The sequence below is a fragment of the Bicyclus anynana genome, chromosome 17 (genome assembly GCF_947172395.1).
Source record: "Bicyclus anynana chromosome 17, ilBicAnyn1.1, whole genome shotgun sequence".
Classification (NCBI taxonomy): domain Eukaryota; kingdom Metazoa; phylum Arthropoda; class Insecta; order Lepidoptera; family Nymphalidae; genus Bicyclus; species Bicyclus anynana.
Window position 1 is genome coordinate 13,680,544 of NC_069099.1, and position 17,309 is coordinate 13,697,852.

A 17,309-nucleotide genomic window follows, 5' to 3' on the forward strand; every position below is an offset into this window, starting at 1 on the left:
ATAAGAGCACCGTAAAAGCGGTCTAACATTATTCGATCTATTTTATCGGCACGTATGTCACAAGCAGGCACGATATGTGCTACGAAATAGACATTACATTCCGAGCCCGTCTAGCCTATGAACCTGTACCTTTGCTTGTAATTCAATAAAATAATAAGGAAAAACGTGAGCTACCCGTGACGCATGACAAATTTTCAAACATTCGTGAATACTTTAGATGCTTTGAGCGAAAAACAGACATTTCGCTTCGCTTTTGTGAATTTTATAATAACATTTATCACGACGTGTGCGGCCTAAGCATATCGGAGCAATACTTTGCAGGGTGTATGCTAATATACCCTGCAAAGTCTACCTAAATCCTTATATATATAAAAATAAATACCTAAATATCTACATTATGTCACTAAGGGGGATTACCATAACCTTTGTTTAAAACCATGACATCTGTCCTTCTTATTTAAGAGCGTTTATATGTTTCATTTGTTTTGTATTTTGTGTGCAGTAAATTAGTAACTCTGTTTCTTTCTTTCTCTTATAAGGATATAGGTTTAGCCCTACATCGGGCCAGTAACTTGGCTGAATTGGTCCAGGTCTGGCTGGTGAGAGCCTTCGGCCTGGGCTAGTTACCACCCTAAAACGATAAATCGTACCGCCAAATGATTTAGCGTTCCAGTACTAATGTCGTGTAGAAACCGAAAGGGGTGTTGATTTTCCTCCTGACAAGTTAGCCCGCTTCCATTTTAGATTGCATCATCACTTACCATCAGGTGAGATTGTAGTCAAGGGCTAACTTGTAAAGAATAAAAAAAAGATAGGTATACCTAATATCTACTATTTTTTTATTATTATTAATTATTATAGAATCGGACAATGTAAATGCGCTTCAACATTTGAATCACCAGCAATTATTGAGTTAACGGGAAAAGTGTAAGATATTTGTTTATTGTCATTAGCGGTCGCCCCACTCCACTGATAACGATCCACTGATTAGATGTAACGGTGAATAATGAATGAGTCATGTTTCTAGTTACCTTGTAGTCTTTAATGTCCCAACGGTTTAAGAACTAAATAGACCCAATTGGAATTTCTTGGTTCGATTATTTCACAGTAATTAATAAATCTATAAATATATACAATTCTCGTGCAGCGGTGTTTCTTCTTCTTCTTTTTCTACTTCCTCTTCTTCTTTCTGGGCCGTTTCTGCACTAATAATAAACCATAACGGTGTTTGTTACCAAACCCCTCTGAAACGGCTGGGCCGATTTAAATGGGTCTTTTCAATGGAAGATAGGAAAGTTATTGAAAAATGTATATATCTTATAATACTATCTCTAATACCGGAAAAAGTCATGCCCCCCGGATTTAAAAAAAAAATAATATTTGTCATATCATTTAAACATGACCAATACTCCCATTCCCCTCCAACTAGTCGGGAAAGACTGTATTAGGAGTGGGTACGACAATGGAGCGGGGACCACCACCCCTCTGTAATGAGTCCGACCACTTTACTCTTGAGCTATTGAGGCCATAATTTGTGAAAAACATGCCTTTAACTTTAAATAGCAGGCGCCCACAAGTTATATACTCGTAACTAAGCACTTGAGAAAATAGTTAGTATTTTAAAATCACAGTCAGACAGACTATTCAATTTAATTTATATGTATAGATAATTTAAGATTGATGTCACAGAGTATTTGGAAACATGATGAGTGTTTATATTATGAGCTCATACTTTTTAAATCAATAATCCAATTGTATTTACGAGTATAGATATGGTATCTAAAGTATTATCAAAATGATGTAATTCATTTTTTATTCTAATATGTGTTGGTAATTGTTGGTAAGATTAAGAAAAATAGGGAACGATGCCACAGACAGACAGACATCGAAGGTCAAATTTATAATTATAAAATTATAAATTATTTATGCATCGGGGGTTAAAACCAGAAGCAAATGTTAGTGATAGCTATTGAAATAGGAGTATGTAGTGGTTAGACCTTTGTACGTTTACATAGTATAAAATCAAGTCGCTTCCGCTGTATGTTCGCTTGTATCTTTTAAACAATTCAACGAATTTTAATGCAATTTTCAGCAATAGATAGAGTGAATATTAAGAAGAAGATTATATGTATAAAAAGTACATATCTATCTATTATAGTACAGAAAATAACAGAGATTTAAAAAGCGGAAGCATAGCGGCTATAGTCTGCAAACCTATTTTTAGCTTTCTACCTTGAAAATTGCAGAACATTGCTCCATACAAACTTCCACCCCCCCATTTTAGAGAAGTGGGGGATTAGAAAGAGACAAAAAGTAGCCCATGTCACTTTGAAGTGACATAGGTAACTTTTAAGTGGAGATAGTTGAAAGGATCCATCCTGAAAAATCAAGTTAATAATCACGTTCATTCGTCGCTCCGTTTTGCCGTGAAAGACGGTCAAACAAATAGACAAACACACACACTATCACATTTTTAATATTAGTAAGTAAGGATGACCACAAAGTTGTAAAAAAATATTGAAAATGTTTTTTTAGGGTACATACCTCGCATACGTGTAATGTGTTGATAATTTTTTTTTTATTGTAAACTTAAATGGTTACGAGATAAAAATGAGTTTTCCTTGAAAGAAAAATAAGCTTTGCTTTTGACTTTTAAATTTCAGCAAAATCTTTTTACAATAAATGCTTTCTAAGAATAAAAGTCTAGGTGCACGAGTACAGCTTTGGAGCTTTTAAAAGATTTTCTTTTGACTTTCACTTTTAAAATAGTGTTTGTAAAATACTGAAAAGAAAAGTGCTTGCTTTGCCGAATTGCCGCGAGTCGTTTATGAAATTAAGTATTTTGTATGCCTTCTTTAATTTTCCTTTTTAAAAATATAGTAGGTACCTTTGAAACCACAATAAAATGTTGATGTAAGAGAGACCGATATCCTACTAATATTATAAACGCGAAAGTTTGTATGGATCTATGTTTGCATGTTTGTTTGGTTTCTTACTCTTTAACGCCGCTACTACTGAAGCGATTTGGCTGAAATTTGAAATGGAAATAGATTTTACTCTGAATTAACACATAGGCTACTTTTCATCCCAGAAAAATCCATGGTTACCGAAGGATTTGTGAAAAACTAAATTTCACGCGGACGAAGTCGCGGGCGCAAGTAGATTATAATTCACATTATTTCTTTATGATTTACCGCTACCACAGAGTAACCAGAGTGAGTCTTTACAAGCAACGTACTGAAGCCGGTGAAACCCATTATAAAAACAAACGTCAAGCGTCTCCTTGACAACCACTTAAACAAACTTTTTTCATAATTTGTATTTCAAAATTTAACATTATCAACAATTAAATTAATTTTTAAATAATTACCAATAAAAAAATACTCCATCTAATTTCTTTAGTTTTTGTGATCAGTTTTTAAAATGTTTAACAACATAAGACGCCATTTTTCTTGAATAATATTGAAAATTACTGATGCGACGGTTCGTGTCGTACTGACTCGATAATGTATTACTTTTTTAATTTTCGTATTTGGAGCGGCTACGACACCGGCCTGTTCCGTACGTTCCATCTGCCCCTAGCATACTCATTACTCATGCATTAGTAGAATGTATAAACAAATAATAATTAGGGACCTAAGTATATAACAAAAGTATCAAATTTAAAATCTGGGTCTGACCGACCCACGTAGCTCGTAGCTCGTAGGGTTAACATGCCTTGTGATTGACGAGCTGCTAAATTACTATGGCCACAGTATTAAGAGTCATATGGCTTACAAGTTACGACATATACGAGTACCTATGGTCGTTACGAAACGTGGGCCTAGTACGGTAATGAGATTATTATTATTACGGAACGCTATTTACGCAATCCTATTACGGGATTTCGCGGTCTCGGTCAAAGGTTGTGTGAATTTAACACCTTAGTAAGGTACTTCGTTATTTGATAGTACATTGCTTTTAGTTATGTTCTGCCATGTTATCAAACTTTGGAAACATGATTGTTTTTAATAAAGTCGCACTTGATTTGGTTGAGACATATGCTAGCCTTCGACATTTAAAAAAAAAACCTCCTCCCAAATACTCGTCTAATATGCTCCTAATCTCATGTTGAGATTAACCATATATGGAGGAGATATTATAGTGCACAAGTGGATGCGCAAGCTCAGATGCATTCTCTATTCCCTCATTCTCGTAGTCCGATGGGACTGCAGACCGACACGACCGGTGAGAGATCAGACGCAGGACCGACGGCTTTACGTGCTCTTCGAGGCACGCGGGTGTTTTTACATCACCAACTTCTTAACTCCAGGCTTGTATTAAGATTTTTCTTGTAAGAAGCCCAATAAAGAATTTTTGTGAGCCAGCGTAAACACCGTCACGCTGCTAGTCGCGTTAATGATTTTGTGCATTAATATTTTGTTGTAATTATTGATAACGTTTTGGTGAAATTATTGATCATAAATTGTTTAGTGTGGGCATACAGAACATGTCGGGCAGGGGAGGTAAGTTTCAATATATTCTAAAGGGATCTCTTAAACCTACACCCAATGTCACAAGTCCTGGGGCCTGCTCGAGGTGTTTCCTCTACCACAAAATATTGGCACAATCACTGTCACTGCTACCCATCACGTCATATTATCGCATTTATTATATTAGTATGAATTGGCAAGGGCTTAAGAAGGAACTATGTATTTGTATATATGCTCTATAATCCTCGCAAGTTTGCGTGAAAAAAAAAATTTAAAATGGAACGTTATTCTTTGTTCGCATTTTGTCAAAGACAATAAAAGTTCTGGGTATATTCTCTTTGACAAATTTTGCTTTGTTTTGAAAATAAAACAAAACTCATCCTTTGTCGACTAAGCTGAAACTGTTACGGTTATACAGGATGCCCCGTAAATAGTTTTACATATTCTACAGACTGACAGCTGACATCAAGGCCTACCAAAATAATGAAATATTAGGGGTTAAAGTATGAAATTGCCGATTTGTACTGAAAATCTAAATTTTTTAATTTTAACAAATTTATTTAATCAAAATAGTTGCCATTATTATCTATACATTGCTGCCATTTTTATTTTATGGACGCAAGTGAGTCAATATTGTGGGTAAGGTAACGTTAAACCATGCCGCTAATTCCTGGGTAGTTCGACTAGGATCGGCTTCCACTATCTCTCTTAATTCATCGTTATTCACCTGTGTGGGCGGTTTTCCTCGTGGCTCATTCTTTAAGTCGAAACTTCTATCACGAAAGCGTTTAAACCAAAATCGCACGGCGCGTTCATTAGTAGACCCCTCTCCAAACGCAGCATTGATATTGCGGGCTGTTTCTGCCGCGTTAGTTCCGCGTCGGAACTCGTATTCAAAAATAACTCGAATTTTCGCAGTATCCATCTTTCTTGTCTAAATTGAATAACAAAAACAATTGAAAGCCGATATTCAAATGTTTCACATTTTTTAAAAAAAGAACATTCGAAAACCTCAAACCATGAAGATTCTATGTCAATTCAAAAAACCTATTGCAATAAAACGGCAATTTCATACTTTAACCCCTATTATTAAGCTTTTAATATCTATTTTTTGTTAGAGTCAAACTGACGTCTTTCTTTTGTTCATTCATGCACAAGCAAAAAATAATGAGGTATCATGTAAACATGTACGTACTTATTTGGATACAAAAATTACATTATAATGTGAAATAATATTTAATTCGATTCTTTTGTTCACGAAAATTTCTACAGCTGAATCATAAGACTAGGTCGAAAGCAATCTAAAGTGGGCGTCGTTCTGAATAATATCATCAGAAAAATGGCGTCGTTTTAAGATTTAATTTAGAACGTCTGGCGACGGGCGTAAATTGGCCTCGTTTTTAGTAAAAAATACATTTTGCTTTTAATTTTTGACACGAAAAGGAGATTTTTGTATTAGTTACTTTACATAGGTGCCAGTGTACGAAAGCGAAGTAATATTTGAAACTGTATTATTTTTTAGTATTAATTAAGCATTCTTACCATCCGTATGATGATATCCATATGATGATCCACATGATGATCACTATAAGTCGTGATAGCCCAGTGGATATGATCTCTGCCTCCGATTCCGGAGGGTGTGGGTTCGAATCCGGTCCGGGGTATGTACCTCCAACTTTTCAGTTGCGTGCATTTTAAGAAATTCAATATCACGTGTCTCAAACAGTTAAGGAAAACATAGTGAGGAAACCTGCAAACCAAAGAATTTTCTTAGTTCTCTGCGTGTGTGAAGTCTGCTAATTCGCACTAGGCCAGCGTGGTGGACTATTGGCCTAATTTAACCCTCTAATTCTGAGAGGAGACTCGAGCTCAGCAGTGAGCCGAATATGGGTTGATAATGATGATGATTCTTACCATCAGGTGAGATTGTAGTCAAGGGCTAACTTGTAAAGAATTAACTAAAAAATTATCTTTTAGAAAGAATTTTAAACTGCACAGGTTTTTCAATATGGTTACTGTGTCAGAGTAATTTTAAAATCGGAATACGTTAGCACCATTCACAATGACATCGAATAAATGAGTATAGCTTTAGTTTCTAGCCTTTTTAACTCAAAAAAAAAAAAAAAACGATAATGTCCGCATGGTTCAGCACTGAGCAACAAAGTATTTGTTGTGTTACTTTTGTTTAATAAATATTCGAACAAGTTTTTATTAGTTTAAAATTTAATTTAATTTAGGTGCACCTAGTCGCACCTAGTCGTTCGCCTCGCCTATTTTGTATAGCGATTAATAATCAATGTTTTTCTAATTGGACGTCTTTTTAATATGGGTATGATATACCATTATAAAATTCTGTTGATGAGCCCTTGAAACCTATCGTAATATTCGAAACAAAAAGAAAATTCACCTTGAGTCTCACAGTCGTGTTGTTTTTTTTTAATTTCACCTATTGGTTATTAAGACAAATCTAAGAATATCTTAATTACTAAGGTAATACAGAACATTACATACATACAAGATACGCGTGAAAAACATAACCCTTCTTGCAGTCGGGTATTTATGCCGTACTGTATAATTAAATAGTCCAACCAAGGCGAAGTCAAGTCGGTAGAAACAACAGAAAATATTTCGCTTGGCACTGGCTCAAACGAACTCGATAAACTCATAAATGTACCGATGCAAAGCCTCGTGGAACGAAATACAAGACTGCAAGATTGAAAGTAAGCTCACCGGACTCTGGGGAGCGTTGTTTATCAAAGAAAAAAGAAAAACATGGGAAATACACGCAGACGTGAAAAAGCTATTGACTTTTGTATTGAATTCACTTACATATTGAATTGAAGTCTGAGACATCCTTCTACCTACCTATTTTTAAACGAATAATTAAGTCTTGTCTTTAGTCTTGTCTTTGTCTTTAAAAAACAAGCTTTTATATGAATGCGCTTAGATGAAGAGCCGTGAAAGCCCAGTGGATATGACATCTGCCTCCGATTCCGGAGGGTGTGGGTTCGAATCCGGTACGGGGCATGCACCTCCAACTTTGCAGTTGTGTGCATTTAAAAAAAAAAATATCACGTGTCTTAAACGGTGAAGGAAAACATCGTGAGGCAACCTGCATACCAGAGAATTTTCTTAATTCTCTGTGTGTGTGAAGTCTGCCAATCCGCATTGGGCCAGCGTGGTGGACTATTGGCCTAACCCCTGCCATTCTGAGAGGAGACTTGAGCTCAGCAGTGAGCCGAATATGTGTTGATAATTATGAATATAGTTATATTACAGTATGATATAAAAAGATGAAACGAAAATAATTTTCACTTTAAAACTTATTATTATCTATATTGTCTACTCATTAAGTCATTAAGTACATAACATAAATGCTATAATAAAAATTCGACCAAGTGTGGGTCGGGCCATACGCAGCGTAGGGTTCCGTAGATTAAATGAACAGTTTAATCCCGTATGTAATGCACAAAAATACACAGTAGCTTTTGTGAGTAATTCTTAAGTCGAGTGATTTCGTATTCACTATTAATTCATTGCAAACTGATCAAAATTACTAACCAGTGTCTTTGCCATTGTGATTTACGTTAACAATGGGATTGACCGAATACGAATGAAGTTGTTATTGACTTAATTATAATATGCAATGGCTAAAAGACCATAATGTGCAAAGGCCAGCAGTTCTCCGCGACGCTCGAGCAAATCCACATTTACCATCACTTATCTAAATATATATAACTCAAAGGTTACTGTCTTACATAGTGATCTATCAACGCATGTGATTCTATCCGTAAGGGGATAAAATAGGGGTTGAAAGTTTATATGGTAAGTCCTTCATTTTTAGAGTTTCAGTTTTAAAATTTTTATCATAAATCATAAAAAAAATAAGAAATATAACATGATTCAAGAATTTTTAAAATTAAACCCTTATAGTGGTGAAATAGAAGTTGAAAGTTTCAAACAAACAAACAAGACTTCCACGCGGACGAAGTCGCGGGCGTCCGCTAGTTATACTTATATGTGGCCGTGACTGTAACAATCAATATACAGTTCAGACTATTTTAATTTTGCCTCGCATGTAAGAGTAACTTCACTCTAGCCGGGTATAAGGTCAAGGGTCGTTATGAAACATCGACACAAATCCGATGTTTAAGTTTCAGAGAGTAAGGCAGTGTTCACAACTAACCAAGGAGCAGCGAGTCCCCTCTTAGAAATTAAAATATATACATACTTAAGAGTGTGCAATATGTGATTTGGTGGTTACAAATGGTTCTGGATCTCAGATTCTGGAAAAGTTAGGAGCCTGATATTTGGGTAAATGATATTTCAAAGTGTTAGCTTCGTTACGACTATACAAAATACACAATTTGTAAAACTTTTCTCGATAGTTTATTTTCTTGAAAAATACATGTTTTGCTCACATTTTGCTTTCAATCTCAGGAAAAGCAAACTTATATTCTTAAATTTTTGTTTTGTATAGAAAATTAGGTATATATCTTGAACATGGCCATTTTGTTTTTCGTTATGTTGTTTAATTTACTTGCAATTAGGTAAAAATGGTTTTGGCGCTCACGTCATAAAATTTGCGTCGCGCGTCAATCGCTCCGTGCTTTTCACTCACGTGAAAGTCATAATTCGGCGTCTCGTTTGCTCTTCGAATTTTATCCATATAGTACCGACGTGCTGCGCGCTCTTAATCAAGCCCTTCAGTTGTATCGATGTAAAAATGGAGTAACTTCTCCCGTTTTCCCAACATTTCCCTTCACTGCTTTGCGCCTACTGATCGTAGCGCGATGAAAAGTATACCATAACCTGCCCATGAGTTTGAAGATTAATTGTACCAAGTTTCGTTAAAATCCGTCGAATAGTTTTTGATTCTATGACGAACATACAGAAAGACAGATTAAAATTACTCGGCTGGATTACTGGAGTAGTGCGAACTAGGCCTTATCCTTATCCTTAGTGCATGCTGTGACAACCAATAAGTGGGTCTGCAATAATTGCACGAATTTTTTTGCGCGAAAATTTACGAACATACAGACAGATTAAAATTTTACTAATTGCATTTTTGGCATCAGTATCGATCACTAATCACCCCGTGATAGTTATTAACCGACTTCGAAAAAAGGAGGAGGTTCTACGTTCGGCAGTATGCACGTTTTTTTTATGTATGTCCAGCGATTATTTCGTCATTTATGGACCGATTTTGAAAATTTCTTTTTTTATTTTTTTTCATGTATAGAATCGACCTCTACAATAACAATTATTGCCGTAGAAGTGCATAAGTGGAGTAGTAAACACTCTCACTACAATGCTTCTATTATTATAGAAGGACCTGTATCGCACTCATAGTCACGAACAAAATTGTCTGTCATTTTCTGAGGAAAACTAGCGTAAATTTGGTATATATCTTATACTAAACTAGAAGTTTTTGTCCGTTTTTTACACAATTCAATTACACAAAAAGGTATTTTTACGGAGCTCTTTAACCGACGAACACGATAACAACTATTTAACATCGATTCTATAGAGACAGTTTTTATAATCGCATTAGATCGTTGATCATATACTTTGACAGAAAAGTAACGTAACGAGGCAGGTCCTATACAATAATTGGTCTGAGCCGTCATGGTATAGTTCAGGGTCGTAAAACCCAGTTTTTATGGCATCTCTTTCTATGGGAGGATTGAATCTGAATAGTCTAAGATTATGTATGGATACTTGATTAATCGATACCTGATTTTACATCAAATGTGAACGTCCCCCTTTAGAAGCTATTCAGCTGAGCTCCACTCGGAATCTATTAATAAATAATAGGCATTCCTATTATGAAACGTTATACAAGTCGTTTCATTATATCGGTTACTAGCTGACACCGCGCGGTTTCACTCGCGTGGTTCCCGTTCCCGTAGGAATACGGGGATAATAGCCTTCCTCGATAAATGGGCTATCTAACACTGAAAGAATTTTTCAAATCGGACCAGTAGTTTCTGAGATTAGCGCGTTTAGTCAAACAAATAAACAGACAAATTCTTCAGCTTTATAATATTAGTATAGATAGTAGTTTAGTTTCCTAATTTATTTTAGTTTCCTAGTCATGTGAATTTAATTAAACCCACAGATTAATCAATAATATACAGATGAAGCGTACGGAACACGACGGTGTCGTAGCCGCACCAAATACGAATTTCAAAAAGTAATACATTCTATAGTCAGTACGACACAGTTCAGTAATTTTCAATATTATTCAAGAAAAATGGCGTCTTATTTTTTTTAATATTTTAAAAACTGTTAATAAAAAGTAAAGAAATAATATGGAGTATTTTTTTATTGGTAAGTATTGATTATGATATTAATTTACGTAATTGTTGTTAGTGTTAAATTTTGAAGTACCTACAGATTATGAAAAAAGTTTGTATATGTGATTGAGACGCGTGACGTTTGTTTTTTTATGGGTTGCATCGGCTTCGCACGTTACTTGTAAAGACTCTCTGGTTACTCTGTGTCAATTGCTCAGAAATCAAAAACGATCCATCTAGTTATCAAGCTATCTTGTCTATGGATAAAACAATCGTTATTATCTGCTTTCTGCATCCACGGCCGTGGGTTCGATTCCCACAACTGGAAAATATTTGTGTGATGAGCATGGGTGTTTTCCAGTGCCTGTGTGTATTTATACATTATATAAGTATTTATATGTAGTATATAATTGTATATTTATATTATAATATCAACTATCTTAGCACACACACAAGCTACTCTGTATGCTTACTTTGGGGCTAGATAGTGATGTGTATTGTTTAAGTATATTTAATTATTTAATTAATTAATTATTGTTCTAGTGTTATACCAGAGCGCGACATTCTGGATACTGGTGCTGATCGGATTCGGCGGTGCGGTTGCAGTCATCATTGCCTTCACATGCTGGGTAGCCCGTCGCCGCTCAGCGCTCGCTCACAAACTTGGTAAGTTCAGTTATTCTCTTTTTTTACATGTTACTCACTACAATTGACTACAATTGCACCTAATAGAGAGTGATAATGCAATCTATAGATGGAAGCGGGCTACCTTGTTAGGGGAGGATGAAATCCTCACCCCTTTCGATTTCTACACGACATCGTACCAGACCGCAAAATCGCTTGGCGGTACGTATTTGCCGAGTAACTATAGCCACGGGCAAAGCTTCCCACCAGCCAGACCTGGACAAATTAAGAAAACCTCAATCCACATTGGTCTGATCAGATCCGCACCACACATGACTCCACGACCTACAATTCTCTCCGGGTGGCCGAACACAGAACACAATGGCGGTACACAGTGAAAGTGAAATTCAAGAATGGAGGTGATCACTTAATAAGTGAGACATACGACTTATGGAGGGAGATTACAGAAGGAATTTTTCAATTTATACCTTTGCCTACCTTAGTTAAAAACCATGTGCAATGTGCATGCTTTATCTCACGCATCAGAGGCATTTAGTTGAATTGAAACCATTTACTTAGTCCCTTGAAGCAGTAAAAAAATCAAGCTAATAATCGGTAAAATATCTGACAAACATTGTAGTGCTGCAAAGTTTACATTAACGTCTACGTCATCGATTCATTACCAATGACGTCAAGCCAATAACAACCCAACACTGAGTTAAGACTCCTCTCAGAACGAAACAAGGAAGACTAGTCCGTCTAGCTAAATATAAATTGCCGTACTTTTTATGTGCACAACGTCTGTTTTATAATATTATAATATCCAGTGACGGATTAAGGTAACTTGATGCCCTAAGCAATTTTCTCCTATCCTTATGTGAACATACAACATAGAATATGTATAAATATCAACCAATCAGTGAGCGGTGGCATGAAATGCAGAACGAAAGGTGGCTACACGACATGTCTACATCCCTCGCTACTTGTGCATAGTATTTATTTTATGGGTTTTAATAATAGATTTGTCTGTTACGAAGGAGGCAAGCGTGGCCCGGACAAGGCGCTAGTGTTCCAGCCCCCCCGGCGCGCGACCGCAGTCCGCTCCCCAGGCTCCGCCACACACTACCTGCGCAAGTCGCCCTCGCCCACCGCAACCGCCCCGCAACCCGTCGTGTCGCCGCCGCAACCACAACCTCCGAACAACCCGGTCAGTATAACCTCCGGAATAGCTACATTACGTAGGTTGCGTTTTATGCATAGAGTAAAGGAGATTGACCTTTAAGACCTACTTTTCCATTCATCGGCTCTTCGAACTATGAGACCTGCTCATTGACACTTCACTTTCGCGACTCACTGTGCTATGACAGTGACTTTGGTTCAATTCAATTCAATTCAATTTATTTATTTGCAATTGTACAGTTACATTAGCTGGTATACAATAAATGTTGAAGTAGATACATTATACAATTCGCCATATACTGGCATGCAAATTTCTTAAAACACTATCTAAAAATCACTAGTCAAAATAAATACAATATTAAATTAGTTTTTTACAATATCATATGCGCACTATTCTCTTATTCTTCGTTCGTTCGTTAATGGTTCGTCTGCGGATCTCCTCATTTCTGATTCGATCACGCAGAGAAACTCCCTCGTTCTATTGCCCGCTGAGTGACTTTGAGCCTTCTAATAAAGCCCATAGTTAGGGTTAGGGACCAAGTCTCGGATCCGTAGGTCATCACTGGCAACACGAGGACTTTGGTCTTCAGATACTGAGGAATTTTGGACGAAACGATGTAGGTACGCGTAATACTTTATAAAAAATGTCTAAAACTAAAACCACAACTACTGTGTTTTTTATTTGGTTTCGATGTATCCAAAAGCTCTTAAAATGGGCAATACCATATTATGTTATAATGCGGAAATAAGAATGTAGTTTTTTTTTCTAGCCATCTGGTGCCAATAGTCCACACAGTCCAACGGCCCCAGAGCCAGCGCCGTTGAGCAAAGAGCTAGCCGACGCCAACGCCACAGAGAAACCGAAACCAATCGAACCCGAGACCGTCACCGATGGAAAACTTGGAGACTTGCACTTCAAACTGCGGTAAGTGATATCCATACATCTTTTGAATTAAACTAGGGTTCTACGTTTAAATAAAAAAAAAAGAAAAATGTATAGTCAGGGTTCCCCAGAACATTTTGTACACCTGATTATTAACAAGCTCATATTTCGTGAGTAGTTTCATCTCAATGACACTATCAACTTTTTTAATGACGAAAATTCTTAATTCTGGTAGCTAACTGAGTTACCAGAAAATGAGAATTTCAGAGCGTCGGAACGAGATAATGTACCATGCAATTTGTGGCTGTTAAGTTGTATAACTATTAATTAATCAACAGTAAAAAAAGCATCTGGTTAGTAACAACTTTTGTTACACTACCCTCCTCCCAACTTGTATCAATAACGAGGTTATTTTAAGTTGTTACTAACCAGCTGTTATTTTTACTACCAGAATCAATATACTATAGATATGACCTTTCAAAAGCCCTTGTATAACCTACATAAAATAAACGAAAATATGCTGCTATCCTATGTCGATGGAACTTACGTATAATTTAATTTAATCCCAAGCTACCGAGAGTTATATAACATTTTCTCTAGTAAGTCGTTACAAATAATCTTCAGAGCAACCTTTTCTCGAGGTAATTGGAAATTTATTTTCGTTTCCTCTCGCAAAAAAGCACCAAGAAAATATTTTAATTGATTGACGGTAACAAAGAAAGTAATTAATGAACATCAAAGCGTTACGGGAAAAAGAAAAACAATTGAAACGAGAGCTTTTCTTGTAGGTATAATAATAGAGGAGGAAATTTCCTCTTCTGAAACAAAGGTGGGTGGGACGCAAACAATTTTCTTACAGAAAAGCTTTTTACTGTATTAGTATTACTGTAAATAATAAATCTATACAAATATACAGTACCTAGTAGGCATTTTAAAAGGAATGCTAAAAAAAACTAGATGAAGCCGCGGGGTTTCACCCGCGTGGTTCCCGTTCCCGTAGGAATACGGGGATAAAATATAGCCTATAGCCTTTCTCGATAAATGGGGTATCTTACACTGAAAGAATTTTTCAAATCGGTCCAGTAGTTACTGAGATTAGAGTTTTGGATAGAAAATTAACAGGGGGTCCACTGGAACCAGTTAAATTAGAAAAAAAAGTTTGGCAACCTCTGCATTAGACTAAGGCAGCATAAAGAGGCCCAAAATCTTATATTAAAGAAAAGTTGTAAACATGACGAGGTTTAATCTAAGTTTAGAATGACAAAATATTTGATGAGTTTCATACCCGCTCGATGCCCGCCCGCCCTTCGTCCGCCCTACGTCCTACGTCTCTAGCGAGCTACATGTAGGGACATCAACTATTCACCCAGTGCATCAATATTGCAGGCTATTTATGTGCTTCCTTTGCTGCCTGCAGTTGGATAAAAATAGAAAAATAAAATGGTACAAAAGCCTTTGTTAGCCGGCATAATAAAGGATTTACGTCCCCTGTCGAGTTGATCCCTTAGGTATATTGTTCTCGTATTATTCCTTATTATTTTTCCTATTGAGAGTTTATTTATAAAGAATACAATAAGGAACTTAAGCTAACTTATCGTAATAACTATACAAATCATGCCCACGTGGAATGGTGGCAAGAATACTGACTGCATTTTCGCGCTGGACAGCCAGGCTGAGCCTTTGCGCAAAGAATGAGCCAGCCCTTCTATCAGCAGCCGTTTAAATCATAAAGATTTAGGATTTTCAGACCGTTCTTTCAGAAACGGCTTTAATTAACACAGCACTACCTTGAGAAGGTAGCACATACGATGTTATTTTTCGCTTTTTGTTTAGTAAAATCATTTTTATAATTTTTAAGTCGGTTGTATGTATTTATTAAAATTTTTTGTTGTATTATTTTAATTATGATTAAACTGACTGTTTATTTATTACATTTTTCTACATAGTATAAATTGAAATTTTCACATAAATTAAATTAAGACTGGCCGACTGCACACACGCAGAGAATTAAGAAAATTCTCTGGTGTGCAGGTTTCCTCCCGTTTTTCCTTCACTGTTTGAGACACGTGATACTTAAGTTGGTGGGCATGCCCCTGACCGGATTCGAACCCATACCCTCCGGAATTGGAGGCAGAGGTCTTAGGTCCAAATGCTACTTTAAAGAAAAGAGACCTAGCCTTTAGTACCAGAAAGTACTACATAATTATACAGGCAGTATTTCCATATCAAAGAAAGCTATATAGCTTCACAATGTAGAATATTTGATGAATCCACTCAACTACCCCTCGAGCTAAATCGAGCTGAATCGTATGAAAAATTCAAGACGGAGCTTAAATACCAAGTATCTACGTAATATAGACTTCGCATGGAATCGTCAATTTTATATTCGCTTTGAAATAGGTTTGGCATCTACAAGCACTTTTATAGATTTAAAATTAACCACGTCAGCAAACTATCCATCCAACCTGAGCCGTATTCAGGTTGGATGGATAGTTTGTTGACGTGGTTAATTTTAAATCTATAAAAGTGCTTGTTGACGAAAATAACTATCGACTTTTTAGCTCTTGCCCGTGATCTCATTTGATGATGCTGTCGTGTATTTCTATACTAATATTATATTGGGCGGCGCTCGTGGTAGACCTGGGTTTGATCCCCGGCTGGTGCTGATTGTGGTCCAGGTCCGGCTGATTCGGCCGTGGCTAGTTACCAGCCTACCGGCAAAGACGTGCTGCCAAACGATTTAGCGTACTTTACAAAGTCGTGTAGAAACTGAAAGGGGTGTGGATTTTCATCCTCCCCCTAACGATTTGGCCTGCTACAACCGTAGATTGCATTTGAAAGATATTTTATTTACTCGACAGTCATTATCTACACTAATATTATGAAGCTGAAGAGTTTGTTTGTTTGTTTGATTGAACACGCTAATCTCAGGAACTACTGGTCCGATTTGAAAAATTCTTTCAGTGTTAGTTAGCCCATTTATCGAGGAAGGCTAAAGGTTATATTTTATTCCGTATTCCTACGGGAACGGGAACCACGCGGGTGAAACCGCGCGGCGTCTACTAATCAACCCACATATGGCTCACTGCTGAGCTCGAGTGTCCTCTCAGAATGAGAAGAGCCCTTAGTCCATCACCCTGGCCCAATGCGGATTGCCAGACTTCACACACGCAGAGAATTCTGCGTAAAAAACACGATATTTTACATATAGATTTGAAACTTTCGAGTTACAGTACCTACTAGTATGGGTATTCGTATGTTGTCAATACATCATTACCAACAAGCGTTGTCTAATCGAAATGATTATCGTCGGCCACACGTGATGTGTTCGCCGCAAAATCAATACGTAGGCACGGCGCTGTCTGTTTGAGCCGCAGGCTTCGGCCGCCCACACGGGGTAACCACATGTCCGGCTAACAACGGGACTGTCTCGGATTTTATCTATATAAATGCGAGGTACGAAATCTCGAAACCGCTTGCTGTACAAAGCGAAAATTTGGCAGGGTGGTAGTTTATAGTTAGTAGGTATCCAATAAGAAGGGATTTTGCGATAGGGCCGCATTAAAGAGGTCTAAAGGGTGGACAAAGTCGCGGGCGTCCGCTAGTTTTGTATAAAACGATATTGATATATGACCAATATTCCCTATTTCCTTCCAATTGTGTCAATTCCTACAACTGTAACAAGTAGGTATATGTCGTAAAAACTATATTATATAGAGGCTTTAGTTATGTTAAACCACTACTCTGACACATATTCCGTTTAAATTAATCCTTAAAATAGAAGTAAGCTTTCAATAATTCTCATAGAGCTAAAAATTGTTATGAATGTTCAGAATTATGAATGAATTGTGA

At 36.7% G+C, this 17,309-nt stretch overlaps 1 protein-coding gene across 1 annotated transcript in view; it reads left to right on the forward strand.

Moving 5' to 3' along the window:
- Window positions 1-17,309, forward strand: part of LOC112049500 (synaptotagmin-4) — a 51,463-nt gene that overhangs the window by 14,430 nt on the left and 19,724 nt on the right. Inside the window, exons 2-4 of the mRNA XM_024087384.2 lie at window positions 11,315-11,437; window positions 12,433-12,602; window positions 13,345-13,499. Of these exons, the coding sequence (XP_023943152.1) occupies window positions 11,315-11,437; window positions 12,433-12,602; window positions 13,345-13,499 (448 nt within the window). The remainder of the gene's footprint in view (window positions 1-11,314; window positions 11,438-12,432; window positions 12,603-13,344; window positions 13,500-17,309) is intronic.